Source organism: Athene cunicularia, assembly GCF_003259725.1.
Source record: "Athene cunicularia isolate RWA chromosome 3 unlocalized genomic scaffold, athCun1 chr3_part1, whole genome shotgun sequence".
Classification (NCBI taxonomy): Eukaryota; Metazoa; Chordata; class Aves; order Strigiformes; family Strigidae; genus Athene; species Athene cunicularia.
In genome coordinates this window covers 96,922,459-96,938,887 of record NW_020799097.1, presented here as the reverse complement: position 1 = coordinate 96,938,887, position 16,429 = coordinate 96,922,459, and the positions used below count along the sequence as shown (strand labels likewise).

The window sequence follows — 16,429 nt, the reverse complement described above, 5'->3', positions numbered from 1 at the left end:
TATATATATATATATATATATATATATTTGTTTGCTCTTAACCTTCCATTTGGATATTCTCTGTGTACATGCTGAGCTGGCAACCGAGTGTGTACGTGACAAATGCAATCATATTTATACTTTCTGTACAGATTATGAAAATTGAATGATGACTGATTTTTAGACCAAATACTATTTCCAATATATTCAAAAGCATAACGCATTCCTGACTTAGTCTTACAACCCAAGAGTTAAATTCATGTCACACTGAATTTTTATTCATTTTGCAGGTGTATTTATGGTATGTCATTGGACATTTCAGAACAAAGCAGATGCAGTGTGTTTTGTTATCTGTGGCATGACAATTTCCAGATTAATGTTTTCAGAGGAAAAGTCCACAACACATCTGACTTGTGCAGTGATTGCCAGTATGCAAATTGTAAAAAAGCACAATATTTCCATTTGCATTTAAAGCCTTATGAAGGGTGAAGTAAAAAGAAGCAAAATGGTGTAGTACCAAAATTATTAAAATGAAGGTTATTTTTTGGTATTTCAGTTGCTCTTAAAAATCTTGTGTCATGGAAAATAATTCAGATGCAATTAGAATGATACAAACAGGAGAAAACAAGGAGAGTTAAAGAGAATAGAAGTTAAAAGTTTATATGGTTAGAGTCTTAGGTTTGTTTACACCTTTTAAATACCTTTTTAACACTTTTAATACACCTTTTTCCCTGGAACTTTATCTTTTGTCTAAAAGTTTATGCCATGCCTTTTTATAAAAGTGGGACAGGTTTTTGTTTCACTGGTTTTGTATGTCTTAAACCTACATTCTTTCTAGGGAGGGTGAAGATGGAAAAAAAAAAAAAAAAACAAAAAAGAGACAACTCGGGAAGCAATAAATTAGCTGTTCTTGGAGAGGTCAGGCTAGGTGATGGCATGAAAGAGCGCAGCCCTTGCTGTGAGGCCAGAGGATGAGTATCTTCCCTCCAGTGGTACGGAGATGAGGCTGCATCCATGCTATTCCAGCCCACCTGAGATGGGTAAGCGAATGAAAGTTGTTGAAGCTGTGATAGTGGGCAGACACCTGTGCAGGCCCTTAGCTAATCTTCTATTTGTTTAGCATGTCACCTGTAGGAGCTACAAGATGCTTTTTCTCTATTTTTCATGGAGGAAACTCTTTTTGCACTTAGAAATTATGCATTTAATTTTCACTCCCTCAGAGAGTATTTTCAGACTTTAAATATCTGTTGTCATGTCTTCAAACTACATTATGCTGCCTTACATATATTTCTGGAATCTCTTGCTCTTTTATCCTCTGTGCTTCCTAGGTGTCCTATACACTTCAATTTCATGAATAAATTCAGTTTCAGTCAAGTTTTCCATTTATTAAACTTCAGCAGTGAGTGGTACCTTTGATTCTTAAGCCATCACCTATCAGTCAGCAGCATGGAAAAAAGGCCTCCTATTTCAGATGTTCATGTTGTGGCTTTAATCAGAACTCATAGTTCACTGAGGCAGAAGTAGCAGAATTTCCACAATTGTAGTACAATGATCAAAACAAAACAAAGCAGGCAGCTGCCTTTTAACACAGATGAACAACCAGTTGTTGATACATTTCTCTTTTCATTGTAAGCACTATATGAGACTTAAATTTCCTTGCCTGCCAAAGTGTTTTGATATATTCTTCCATTTTGCTAAACAGTATCTTCACTTCTTTGAAGATTTTGAATGTTATGACAATGTCTGTTTGTGCTGGAGTGGTGGTCTACATGCTTTGTATGTGATTGTGTCTCTGCAGTTTATCAAGACAAGATCTGAGTTGGAAAAGACGACATCCAGAAAGTGAACATTCCTAGTATTTTACCAGGCTTAGGAAAGTCCTATGACTGACATTGAGAAAAGCTCAATTATTCAGCCAACATTACATGCTGCTTATTTGCCCTTCACTACAATGCCTCTCCAAATCCCACTGCTGAATTTACCTTTTAAAAGTCTGTATATTTACAGGCATCTGTCCTAGACTACTAAATCTGCAACAGTTGCCTCCCTGGGCTTTTCTGTTCTATATTTCAACTGTATATAGTTTCCAGAAGAAATCATTAATTTTACTACAGTGAACTCAGCTGAAATGTGAACAATTGTTTTTTCATATGTACTTTTCATCCCTTTAACAAGCACTAGGAAAACCTTTTGAGCTAAATAATTATTCTTAAAATCATGTTTAAATATTGAAAAGAACTTGAAAGACGTAAAGCTCAGTGGTAAAACCGGTCTCATGTCATGGAGAGTGATGAAAATTTTGAGCCTGGAAACTGAGCAGATGGAGACTGATAATTTTTGTAGGGTTCATTTTGTTCCAAGGAAAGGCTTTTGTGCTAAACATAGTTCATACGAATGAGGTGAAGCACTGAAAATTGAGAGTTAAGAGAGACTTGCAATTAAGAAGTGCCTTTTGTCTAACTAGGAGAGCAGTGCCAGAAGTCGCTGTACTTAGAAGTGGACAGGATTGTGATTCTGCACGTCAAGACTGTAGAACTACTAGCCATCTTCAGAAGCAGCAGGAGTGTGTGTATGTATGTGTATGTTCGTATACATACATACATACATACATACATATATATAAAGTTGTCATCAAAGACCCAAATTGCTTTTACACTCCATATTTCTGACCACAATTGAGGCAGAACAGAGAGAGATAAAAAGAAGAGAGCAAGGTGGTTAGATGGCAAATTTTCAGAGGGATAGTTGACACTGCTTTGTTCATGAGAAGAGTTGTAGCCTTTTACCGTTTAATTGGTATTAAAAATGGAGGAGATGAGAGAAGGAAGAAATGGGAGTACACGGAGAAGTGGCAGCTTGCAAGCTGCCAGGTTGCGAGCACTAAACTGAGTCTTGCAGTAGTCATAACCTCGGTGAGCATTCAGGTGGGATTTGAAGGAAGAATAAGGCCATAGGTTTTGGGATTTAAGCCAGGTAACTAATTCTTTTATCTAAAGATTTATTTTTTTTTTTCATGTAGGAAATAATAGCAAACAGTAAACGTCCATATACTACGAACCAGTAAAATAGTGAAGGAGATTGACCATGCTTGATCTGTGAGTAGCTTAAGGAACACTTGAGCCCCATTAAGACTCAGCATTAGTTCTTTTGGGGAGAACTGTCACAAAGAGAAATTGAGTTCAGAAAGCAGTTCTTCATTCTGATGACTAAATCCACACTGCTGAGAAATATTTTTATAGATTTCATCTTGTTCTAGGGAAAAGCTTTTGTACCAAAGTATTCAATTTCATTTTTTACTGAAGACATATTTAGTTTTATAAATATAGGTAGGTCTGAAGTATCATTTCCTAGATACATGAGACAAGATGGATTTCTATTAATTAGTTAAAATTCAAAGCTTTTCTAGAAAAGATTAAATCTTTCTAATTATTGTGTTGCCTTTGGGATAAAAAAAAAATCATCCAGTAAAGAACAAAGTATATCTTACCCAAGGCATGTGCTAATTCCTTCTTTACAAATTATCTTCTTGTTTATTTTTACTGTCAAATATTAGTATGTTGATTTTACGTCTTGATTCTTTAGGTGTTTTGTCTATGTGGCTTAACTGGTCAGGTCATATTTTAAAGCTTGTTGTAGTTTATAAGAATTTAGCACTGTCCATATATATAGAAGAAAAATTAGTGTCAAGACAGGGAATAATGTCTGAAAATACAGATGGAACATACCCGGTCAGCTTTTTAATATATGAGTTACAAAAGTAGGAGGAGTATTACTGTGTTTTCCTAAGCTAAGCCACCAGAAGAGAGACCTTTTTGTAAAAGGAGTAAGTCATGCTTCTAAAACTGTTCTACCACTGCTTTTAACTAACAAATGTATGCAAGGCTTTATACATGTATAGATTGGGCACACCATATTTTAAAACATGAAAACTGGTAGTAGTCAAAGCCACTGACAAACATCATTTGCTTTTAAGCAGTATAGGCTCTTTTCTTAAGGAAATGCAGAAATTTGTTGAAATACTTGGGTTTAATCATAGGAATATAGAACCGAAAGGGGAAATCTTGGTCACATGCCATGTTCTGGAATACCTGGCATGCATATTCTTCATACCATTTGTAAACTTACCAAGCACCACATAAAAAGTCAGATCTTTTGCCTTTATAGCTTCTTTTAGAAGGCAGTTCCAAAATTTGTTTTAGTCAATACGGAAAATGAGGGTCTTCTAATTTCCAGCCTATGTTTATTAATCACCTGTTTATATCTGTTTGCATCTTTGAAAGCCATTTGTAGGTGTGTTTATCCTTCACTTGCTTCTCCTATTTGTTTACTTATGGAAGCAACCATGTATCCATGTTTCTTCAGTTTTGGTAATCCTATGTGATGTGAGGACTGATAGTTCACTAAATCTAAAAATGGACAGGTTTACTACCTTTCTTTTTATGTGGAACGTTATTTTTCAACCACAGATGGTTTGGGCCTTTTTTCAGAATGAAAAATTGAAACGTTGAAATGCAAGGAAAAAAAAGCTGACTCTCTAAACATACCATTCTCAAGTCACTGGAAGTTCTGCATTTAATCAACAGACAGACTGTATTTCTGTTTTGGAAACATTAGGTTTTAACTATTTTTTTCTTTTTGAAAACTCTGACCCATTATCAGCACGCTTTCAAAGGCTTACAGAGAAGTGATGCTTTTCTTTTTGTTCATAAATTGTTGCATTTTGTTGAAAACTGACTTGCATTAATCTTTTGTTGTTGTTGTTCCTATAAATAACATATATTTTCCCATCTCAAAAAGGAAAGAATTCCAACATTTTTTATTTTAGAAATATTTCCTTAAAAATTAATAAATAACTATTTCAAATATCAGGGGAATTATCAGTTTAGTTCTGTACTTTCTCTCTTAACAATGATCTGTATATATATAAATAAATGAAAGTATCTATACACATAGATGCATACAAAAGAAATATTTTTAAAATTTATGAGTGATGACTTTTGAGTGTTATGCCCTTTGGTGATTTCAGGCAATACATATTTTAATAAAATGAAAATTTCTTTACTTGCACAAAAATGTATGTTGAACATTTCTGAATACAGTCAAGAAACTTCCAGGTGACCTTCAAAAAGGAATCGTTACATGATTTGTTTTTTGATTGTAAAAAATTCCCAGTGACTGTGTGTTGTGCTTCAGTGTCCAGACCTCCAAGACAATACACCTCTTTGCTTTTATTGCTGCCATGTTTCCTCAAAGCATTCACATGTGGCATTTCTCTCTTCACTGTCTGAACAAAAATAGCTCAATTTGATGAGTGTCAGATGTAGAGTGGTTATTTCCTTACTAAGTTTAAAAACAAAACTGTTTCTAACAACAGATGCTTTTCCTGTAATTCAGATAATTGATGCAGCATGCAGTAACACTTTCTGAAAATTAGAATAGGATTTTTACTCTTGAAAAGAGGAGGAGAAGGTGCAGGTTAAAGTAGCAGTCTGTTCTTCTGTACCTGTGTCGATATTGTTCTTTATTCAGTATTCGTGTATTTTTTGTTCATGAGCCTAAAATGTTTATTCTTTATAATTAAGACTGTAAAACCAAAGCCAGTGTAGATTATGACAGGACACCTCTGAATCCTTAATGAATTTTGGAAAGAGCCTGCACTAGTCAGATGTGCATGGCAAGAATATTCCTTACAGGAGGGTTATTGAACTGGTTCATTATTTCAAGTTATTTCACTCAGGACATGGTAGAAAATTAAGTTTAAATATTGTGCACATGCCAAATGTTATCAGTGACATGCTAGCTTTCCATGTTTCTCCTGGGAAGCCAACTTTATGTCTGTTGATACTTTACAGACTGTAGTTTGTTCAGGAAATGTCTAGCCTGACAGCTGATATATACTATTTAATTCCAGTGATACTGGTGATTTGCATAAATGCATATAGAAAGAAGCTCGTGGGATAAAGGTCTAATTCAGTAGACTTCTTTTCAAATCACTTTCAGGATAAAGTCGGAGTTGGTCATCAATATTCAAGTTGCAGCCATAGGTTCTTTCTTCTGCTTCTGTAAAGCACACTGACCTTTGCTTCCAAGTGTGGATATGGCTACAGTTACCTGCCACGTCCATCCTGAAGTTCAGTTTAGGTAGTATTTACCTTATTTATTTATTTATTTATTTGAGGATCTTAAACTATCTACCCATAGTCTGAAATTGTCTTCCTAGTTGCTGGGTAAAGAGAATTTACCACTGCATTTTATTCCTTATGAATTCAAAGCATGACTGTTCATTTAAATAATTAGCTATTAGTCCAGTCACATATTTTCACCTTCTCTCTCTCTCTCTCATCTCAGTAATGCTGTGATCATTGCTATGAAACTTCTTACTAAAGAAGGTTTAAGGTTAGGTTTTCTTTCTGAAGAGAAATCTTTCCCTTGGAACTAGTTCCAATCTTCTGCCCAACAAGTTTGATAACCTTCAGAGTATCCTAAAGCAATAATTTTTTCTCTTGAACTTCACAGGCCTGTAGAGTAGCAAACCAGTCAGGGTATAGATGTAAATCACATTTTTCAGGCAAAACCGTTTTGTGGATTGGTTAGAGATTATTTATGTGTCCTGGTTCAGCTAAGATAGAGTCAAGTTTTCCCCAGCAGAGAGAGAGGGGGAAGGGATCTCCAGCCAGGTTATTCATACCATGCTGACGTCAAGTCCAGGGGTGGAACCTTTTCCTTGCTCTTTGGCGGGCTCGGTGGGGAACCTTTCTTTCTGTAAACCAGCTAGCGGTATTTCTCTGTATATCGTTTGTCTTGTTCACTATTATTGCTGTTTACTGTTGTGACCATTGATACTGCTGTTATTCAGATTGTTCTATCACTCTGTTGTATTAAATTTCTTGTTATTTTAGCCGGGGTCTGTGTCTAACTTCCAGCCCGACCGGCGTGGGTGGGGGAGGGGCAACAGCAACGTGCTTTCTCATCCCAGCAAGGATTAAACCTTGCACATTATGCAAATAGGAAAAAAACCCCAATTTTAAGTTTCAATATTGTTACACTAGACACTGCAGAACAAACCTATATAAACTCTAAATAAAAAGAAAATCACGACTGACTTTGTAACTGTTATATAGCATCAAATTACTGAAATGCTGGCCAATTTCACTGTAATAGAGGTGCTCATGTTTGGTAACTATGGTATTCCATTCTTACTGAATATTATAGATTGCTTCTTTTTTAACAGGAGCTTCCTAAAATAAATTGAAGACCCTGTAGACATTTTCCAAATAAAATCTCCCATTTGGTTGTTGCCAGGAAGCTGACTGACGTATCCATATTGTGAGATTACGCAAAGCTTCTTCGCATACCTTATTGAAATAGTTAACTCTTAAAGAAGCAAAAATAAACTTGTTCTTCCCTATTTAATCTCTGAATGCTATTTTTCTTGGTAATTATTCTGTCAGCTCCTTTGGCTTCTAACTTTACATTCATCTTAGCAACAGCTTTATTCAAATCATATTCTTTGTCCCAGTAGTCTACATGAACATGTTACTATGTTCCTGGTCCTGTGCAGCAGTATATATTTCTAGCAAGAGATGCATTTTGCAGTTTCAGTGCAGAAACATGGAAGGAACTTAGGTCTTTTGTGCACTGTATTATCCAGAACTCAAAATGTTGTGTAAGAGAGCAGCACTTCTGCTTAAAGCTTGTATGGTGGTTCAGTGATTATTAGATACTGCTAGAGAGTCTAGTTGTTTTCAGGTGTAAGCCAAGTCAGAGCTAGTTGAGCTGCAGTGGCAGCTGAGTGGACCTGGCAAGCAATATTTTCAGGTTTTATTTCCATTTATTAAAACTGCCAGGTTTCAGATGTGACCTTATAGCTGAAATTAAATTTATTTACAGGAAATAAATAAATTGCCAATTATTGCCATGGCAATCATGTGCATTTACAAATTGTTTGACTGTGGAAATTGATGAACAACTTGCTACTCTCCAACAATGAATTTCAGATTATAAATATCTGAAGGAGTTTGCTGATATAGTATTATCTAATATTAACCATATTCATTACTGATGTAACAGCTGTACTTCTACTTGGTTTAGCATAGTGCTTTTACAACAGTGGAATGTTAGTTGACTATATATTCAGAAATAACTTTGATTTCTGAATCCTCAGCTCACTTAAGATAAAGAAATGGCTTTTGATATTAAAGTGAGTCTTGTAAATCAAAATTGTATCTGAGTGTAAAACCAAGACAGATGGAAAGTAACCTTAGAATTCAAAATTCTAAAAATTAAACTCAAAGTCAAAATCTCAACATGAAGTCATATAAATATGAAATTAAATACATGTGACCAGAGAGAAACAAAGAAGGCTCATCTCCCTGTCCATCTGTCCAGACTGTTAGTACATGAATGACTGGGATGATCATTTCCTTAGAAGTGTTCTTGCAAAACACCTCACTGGGGACCATACCATAACCATATGTATTGTGAAATATTTGTTGCTCTTGTATCAATGGTGTGTTGCAGTATTATGATGTGGACAAACAAGTATTATAATGCTTGACAAACCTGATCTCCTTCTACAACAGGGCGACCTGCTTATTGGATGAGGGAAAGGCTGTGGACATTGTCTACCTTGAATTCAGTAAGGCCTTTAACACTGTTTCCCACAGCATTCTTCTGGTGAAACTGGCTGCTCGTGGCTTAGATGGGCACACGCTTTGCTGGGTAAAAAACTGGCTGGATGGCCGGGCCCAAAGAATTGTGGTGAATGGAGTTAAATCCAGTTGGCGGCCAGTCACGAGTGGTGTCCCCCAGGGCTCGGTGTTGGGGCCACTCCTGTTTAACATCTTTATTGATGATCTGGATGAGGGGATCGAGTGCACCCTCAGTCAGTTTGCAGATGACCCCAAGTTGGGTGGGAGCATTGTTCTGCTCGAGGAGGCTCTGCAGAGAGACCTGGACAGGCTGGAGCCATGGGCTGAGGCCAACTGGAGGAGTTTCCATAAGGCCAAATGCCGGGGGCTGCCCTTGGGCCACAACAACCCCCAGCAGCGCTACAGGCTTGGGGAGGAGTGACTGGAGAGCTGCCAGTCAGAGAGGGACCTGGGGATGTTGATTGACAGCTGGCTGAACATGAGCCAGCAGTGTGCCCAGGTGGCCAAGAAGGCCAATGGCATCCTGGCTTGTGTCAGCAATAGCGTGGCCAGCAGGGACAGGGAAGGGATCTTACCCCTGTACTCGCACTGGTGAGGCCGCCCCTCGATTCCTGTGTTCAGTTTTGGGCCCCTCACTACAAAAAGGACATTGAATGACTCGAGCGTGTCCAGAGAAGGGCAACGAAGCCGGTGCAGGGTCTGGAGCACAGGTCGTACGGGGAGCGGCTGAGGGAACTGGGGGTGTTTAGTCTGAAGAGGAGGCTGAGGGGAGACCTCATCGCCCTCTACAGCTCCCTGAAAGGAGGGTGCAGAGAGCTGGGGATGAGCCTCTTCAACCATTGGAATGGGCTGCCCAGGGAGTGGTGGAGTCCCCATCCCTGGAGGTGTTTAAGAGTTGGGTTGACATAGTACTGAGGGATCTGGTGTAGTTGGGAATGGTCAGTGTTAGGTTAATGGTTGGACTAGGTGATCTTCAGGGTATTTTCCAACCTAGATGATTCTGTGATTCTGTAACTTCGGGGTTTTGTATCATATGAGAAAGTACTGGAAAGTCAGTCACAGCTTTTTTTATGTTAGTGAAAACTCATTTTCTCCATTTTCAGTTTTTGATTGATAGAAAATGATGACGCTGTGTCCTTGTCTGGATGAGGTGCTAAAAGTACACAAAACTGTTTCGTGTGATTGACAGCATAATTGGGAAGAGAAAAAACCCAGATGGAGAGTGAAAAAGAAACTGAAAGATATTATAGAGTACAAACAGGACAGAATGAAACATCATTTTAAAACCAAGCAGTAAACTGGTGAAGGAATAAATGGTTTTCATTTGCATTATTTGTATCGTACACTTTTCTATGAACAATTTTGAAGCTGAATACTGAGTATCCCAGTGTTAATTATTTGATGTTTAATCCTCTTCAGATGAACTGAGGTCTTAGCTAGTTATTTACAACCCCATGCATGGCTACAGGCTTGGGGAGGTGTGGCCGGAGAGCTGTCTGGAAGAGAAGGATCTGGGGGTTCGAACTGACAAGCAGCTGAACGTGAGCCAGCAGTGTGCCCAGGTGGCCAAGAAAGCCAACGGCATCCTGGCTTGTATTAGAAATAGTGTGACCAGCAGAAGTAGGGAGGTGATAGTCCCCCTGTACTCTGCACTGGTGAGGTCACACCTGGAGTGTTGTGTCCAGTTTTGGGCACCTCAATATGAGAGAGATGCTGAGGTGCTGGAGCGAGTGCAGAGGAGGGCAATGAAACTGGTGAAGGGCCTGGAGAATAAATCCTGTGAGGAGCGATTGAAGGAGCTGGGACTGTTCAGTGTGAGGAAGAGAAGGCTGAGGGGAGACCTCATCACTCTCTACAGCTGCCTGAAAGGATGTTATAGAGAGGTTGGTGCTGGTCTCTTCTCACAGGTAATTAGTGATAGAACAAGAGGGAAAGGCTTTAAACTGCAACAGGGGAGGTTCAGACTGGACATTAGGAAAAAATTTTTCACAGAAAGAGTGGTCAGACAGTGGAATAGGCTGCCTGGGGAGGTGGTGGAGTCACCATCCCTGGACGTGTTTAAGGGTCATTTAGATGAGATGCTGGGGGATATGGTGTAGGGGAGAACTTTGTAAGAGTAGGGCTGATAGTTGGACTCAATCCCAAAGGTCTTTTCCAACCTGAATGATTCTGTGATTTCTTGAGAGCAAATAAGTCCTTAATTCGTGGAATACCTTGCATACTTTCTAGTGTTATTTCAAACCACAGTTTAATTTTTAAAGAATTCATAATTGTGTTGTTCACCAAAATCAGACTAGAGAGCTCTTAACAAAATGGAACAAAATTTAAACAAAATATTTCTCTCTGATCTCTTCTGTTCATATTGTTGGAAAAGTGTTCAAAACAAATCATGTAAAATGAAGGAGTTTTCTGAGGCCCTGGGCAAAGGTTGAGCCTATGATTTATTAGGCATCATTATAAAGTAATGGATCAGGTTCTCTCACCACTCAAAAGTAACCTGCAATGCTCCATGTTGTGCTGGTCTCTGTCTTCATCCATTTCTACTGTAGATTTTCACATGTTTTTTTCCATGGAGCACCTGAGTTTGCTGTGTCTCTTCTGCCACATACCTCCTTTCATGCAGAAGGTGGATGAGTCTGGGACAGGCCTCATAGCACAATTTCTCCCTAAAGCTAAACTTGTCAACTTCAGAAGGATTAGCGGCCAAACTGTATAATGTGCCAAGTACACTTTACTCTTGCCAGTTTTGGAAGGACATGAAGAAGCTTAGCACTTTCTACGACTATAAGCCTGCATGAGAAAAGTTTTAGGACTATTGTCAAAGGAATTTCTACTCTTGGTAGCAGGAAAAAGAGCAGTGTATCATATATCAGACACAAAATTATGCTATGAAGAAAAGGTGTCTTTTTTTTTTTTTTTCCTGTAGAAGAATCTTAACAATGTTTGAATACAGTCATAATGATGAATTAGCTTCCCAGTCCGATACATGGTTTGTCTTTTTTTTATGCTCCTGCCCACAACCTCTTCTCCAGACCATGAAAATATGTTTCACTGTGGTATTTCTGGCGAAAGGTTACTATATGTTACTATATGTTTTATATATGTACTATATGTGTACTATATATGTACTATATGTGTACTATATATGTACTATATGTTACTATATGTTTTTATGTCTCTACAGATGCAGCAGCTTGAGAAACAAGTTATAGATGCTGATCGTCAAGCAGAGAGAGCTTTTCAGCAGGTATATATATAAAACTCCACTAGCTATTACTGTAATGAAGGGAAATTCAGAAGATTGCTGGTTTTCCTAAGTATTGCTCAAAAGGGAGTAGACTGTTTCTTTTTACATCTATTGATTTGTCTTACCAGAAATGTTCTAAGTCCTTCCTCTGCTTTCTATCCAGTTCGGTTCAGTAAAGTCAAAGCTAACAGCACAAATCAAAAATAGATACATGTAATAAGCTTCCTCATTGATGAATGATGAGTTTTTGATATATGATGCACATGGAAACAAAAGGGTGAGATTTCAGAAAATCTGTAAGAAAATTAAAAGAGGCTATCCAATATAGTCTCTTAATAGGATTATTCTACATTGTTTGTTCTTCTTGTAGAAGTTAAGTCATCTAAAGAAGGACATCATGGTTAAATATTTAGCCCAAATTGCCTTTTGATTCCAAATGGCAAATATTGCTACTGCGGACATTTTATGAAATGTCTCTGGTATTGCCTAAAAGTCCTTCATATCTTACTGTGAGACAGATAGAAACAGAAAATTGTAAGAATAAAAATGTTCATATATAAATTTGGAGTTTGAAAACGTTCCTGACTACAAGCCAAGTACTTTTTAGACATTTTTTAGAATGCTTCTGATAATTTGTTGGAGTTTTTTACATTGTGCAATTGTTTATTTATTAAAATGTTGTTTATTAAGCTTAACAACAGATCCCTATACATAAATTGCATTCTTTCTATATTGGCATTTCTAACAGCTTATGTGTTACAAACCTAAATGCCTCTCACGGATACTAACAAAATCTGGTCTATCAGTGTTTTGCCAGTCCTGTGGGTATTAGATGCATAGAGAGACATAACAACTGTGGAATTTCTTCTCAAGTAGGCTTCAGAACTTTGCAGGGTTATCTTGAATCTTAAGTGTGAGGGCAATTTTAACAGTCCATTTTGTGATTAAATTACTACCTTTAAATTGTAGTATTATGTTTCTTAAAGTCTTATGTTTGACCTTCCAAATAGGTGCAGGTCATGGAAGAAAAATTAAAAGCAGCTAATGTTCAAACGAGCGAATCAGAAACCAGGCTGTATAAGAGATGTCAAGATCTGGAGATCCTGATACAAGATAAAAATGACATAATACAAAAATTGGAACAACAGCTTGAAGAACAGGTTAGAATTAATGGTGTTACAAAAGACGAGCATCAATTCCATTCTTAATTATAGAAAAGGAAAAGAAAAAATAAGATTGAGGACAGAAAAGTTTAGAATTATTTCTGTTGTTTGATTGAAGAGGTTACCATTAGAAGTACATAATTTGAATAAGGTTTATTCACATGCAAATTATGCTCTGGCTTCCTTTGGAAGAACATCTGACTTTTAAGAGGGGAAAGATGTTCTTCCTCTTTACTGTCTCCTCTGATGAGCTTTCATTTTTCCTAGAGGAAAGAGGAACAGCAGCCACTGTGAAGGGCCTATTCACGATTTTTTTAAAAATCACCATGTATTGCCAAGAGACTGAATTACTTCAAGCAATCTTAGGATTTGTGTCTGAAGATAATACTCAGGCAGACTATAATACTCAGTGAAAAATACGCTTATGTCAATTTTTTTCCAGAAGCAAATAAGACTGCAAGAAGCAAAAATCATAGAAGAAAAAGCAGCTAAAATAAAAGAGTGGGTGACAGTCAAGCTCCATGAGGTATAACTCTTGCTACAATACTTATACAGAAAATATAATGGTGTGACTGGATCTCCCTTAGGCTTTTTAACTGTTAAATGGCATTGTGCCATAGTAAAAAAAAAAAAAAACCAACAAAAAAACCCCGCTTCCTAGTTTCATTGATCTGTATAGTTATTTGCTTGAAAAAGGAAAAGCGAAAACAACAGCACAGAAGGCAGGGTATCCATGTCACTGAAATTCTGATGCCTAATTTGGTCAGCTAGTTCTCTTTAAGGAGAGAGGGCCCAGAACTGGTCTCTGGAAGGTCTACTTATCTCCACTAATTGAGAGAGATTAGCTGGCAAACTGAGCTTGCTCAAGCAGATGCCTAAAGTGTGAATAATCCCCAGAAAGCTGACCAAGTCTGTTGAGGCCTGGCAGAGAAAAGGACTTGATCATTTTTTATTTTCCAATGCCCGCAGTACTCTTAGTCATGAATAGTTTCAGGGCCACAGGCTCTAGTCTCAAAAGAGACCAGTTGTTTCCCTTGTTTCTCTGCTGTGGTGAGATAACCATGTCTTGCCTTGCCTAAGGCTGCCAGTTTTGATGTGCAGCTTTGCTTTCTCCTCATTATATGTACAGAATTAAAATTGCCTGTAAAAGCTAAAACCCTACTCTGTTGTGAATAACTGGAAATTATACTCCAGTTGAAAAACAATTAAATTATTATTTTTAAAGTAGGAATCTGGAATTAACATTTACTATTAGTCTGCGAGGGGAGTTTCTGAAATAATTTAATAAAAATGCAGTTAAGTTTAGCTAAAATTATCTTGAAAAAGTTTGGACAAAATCAAATATGACTCAAAGTATTTACTTGGTTTGAAACATGAAGAATGTTAAGCTAGTTTCACAGAAGTAGCTAGGTGTCACCTGGTGGGAAGTGGGATTGCTGGCTCCCCTCTGTGTGATATCAGATACTCAGATTCAGATCTTCTCTTTGCCTAATCTGGAGCAGGAGTTTGAACCAACATCTTTTAACTCCTGGTAGTAGACTACGGTAGTGGATTGCTGGGACTTTTCTTCGTGTAGAAGGTGTGGTCTGTGTAAAAGTTTTTCAGTACCTATTTTTTGGTCTCTGCTGTGGGATGGCAGAAGGCATTAGCACCATCATTCCCTCTAATTCCTCTGCTTGCTTTTGGGTTTGCCAAGTGGCACAAAAGTTTGTAATTCTAGCCCTCTGCTTTTATTAAAAATGACAATGTGGATTTCTTTTTTCTTAGTTATTAAGACTTTTTAAAGCAGTCTTGGGTTTTCTTGGTTGGGGGAGTGATTTTCACAGAAGTTGAGCAAATAATCATTGAAGGGAATTTCAGTGTTCAGAATAAACAAATGCCTAGACTGGCATGAGGAGAAGTAGCAGAGACAAGCTGAGCATTTGAACTAGCTTTATCCTTAGATAAGCAGAAATTTACAGGAAATCTAAATGACATAATGACTTTAAAAATTGTTTCACCAGTGGATGAGATTACATTTTTATGCTTTTAGTTAGAGGTGGAAAATGAAAACCTTCGCTTGATCAACCAAAAGCAAACCAAAGAGATGAAAACAGTACAGTCTAAACTGCAAGGTAATTGTACAAATCTTTTAAAAACTCTTTATATATGTCATAATTCTTTTTATTCCCTATTGATTTGTGCACCCACATAACTGAAATATTCTGTGAAATCACAGAGATTTCACTTAGTATGAATTGACATCAGAGTAACTGTACATGAAGGTGTTAGGCAAGCAAGTATTTAATTTAACAACACACAAACAAACCACACCTGGTTTTTGTTGGGTGAATGGGTATCTGTGTTATTCAAGAGGTTCTGCAATTAGTAAGATTGGACTGGATTTATGTCAGACCTTTGCTTTTTCTTCTTTATGGCATAGGTGGTCCTAACACTGTTAAGGAATACATTAATGTTAGTCTGCACCTGCTTCTTCTAGCAAATGCTCAGCTGGGAATCAAAATTCTGATCAGATTTTTTTAATTACTACATTTGTCTACAGTAATCCGAAACCTTAACAGCCACAGTATCACGAGGTTCCTCTCCAAGTAGATACAGTTAATTTAAAAACTGTAAAATGTAAATATGGGAAAGAGAAATGTCCCCTCCAAAGAACATTATTTTGCGTCAGTCAGAGTTGAATTTTACTTGCCACTGTGTTGCCTGTTCACTTTCTTAAGTCTCTCTGAAGGTTCCCACAGTCTTCTCCATACTTGATTGACCTAACAACTTACTATCATCTGAAAATCTTATTGATTTGCTACCTAGCCCTCATTTCTTGATAATGTATCTCATACATATATGTACATACACAGATATTTATAAATGTGTATATATGTGTGTGCCTACACACGTAATATGCATATCTGTAGAAGATATAAATATTTACAAAACACATACATACACAATATGAAGCTTTTAAAATAAGACACTTCTCTGTTAAGGAGAAAGCTGGATTGTTTTGTTTCTTTGCTATTTTTTCATCAGTAGCAATTCTGTATACTTTAGCACTTAGCAGCTTTAGTCATCCTCTTCTGAAAGAACTATGGAAAGGCTTTTTGAGACACTAAGAATTTGTCAACTGGTTTTCAATACAGATTTACTAATATGCTCAAAAATACTAAGAAATTTATTACCAGTTGCAGTGTCCCTGCTTGTAACAGGCTATAAATTATGATCATGTGGTACTGTTTTAAACAGTTTACAGGTATGGATAAAGGCCTTTTGTTCCTCGATCTGCCACAGAACCGGGATGGACAGCATTATTTCCTATCAGTTTCTGGCAAAAAACTGTCCCTAAGGACAGATTTTATATTCTCAGGCAGTTACTCATTTTATGCTTTTACCTT

General features: G+C 37.2%; 1 protein-coding gene across 1 annotated transcript in view; it reads left to right on the top strand.

Moving 5' to 3' along the window:
• Window positions 1-16,429, top strand: part of PLEKHH2 (pleckstrin homology, MyTH4 and FERM domain containing H2) — a 54,123-nt gene that overhangs the window by 5,048 nt on the left and 32,646 nt on the right. Inside the window, exons 2-5 of the mRNA XM_026844350.1 lie at window positions 11,815-11,877; window positions 12,888-13,037; window positions 13,483-13,566; window positions 15,073-15,154. Of these exons, the coding sequence (XP_026700151.1) occupies window positions 11,815-11,877; window positions 12,888-13,037; window positions 13,483-13,566; window positions 15,073-15,154 (379 nt within the window). The remainder of the gene's footprint in view (window positions 1-11,814; window positions 11,878-12,887; window positions 13,038-13,482; window positions 13,567-15,072; window positions 15,155-16,429) is intronic.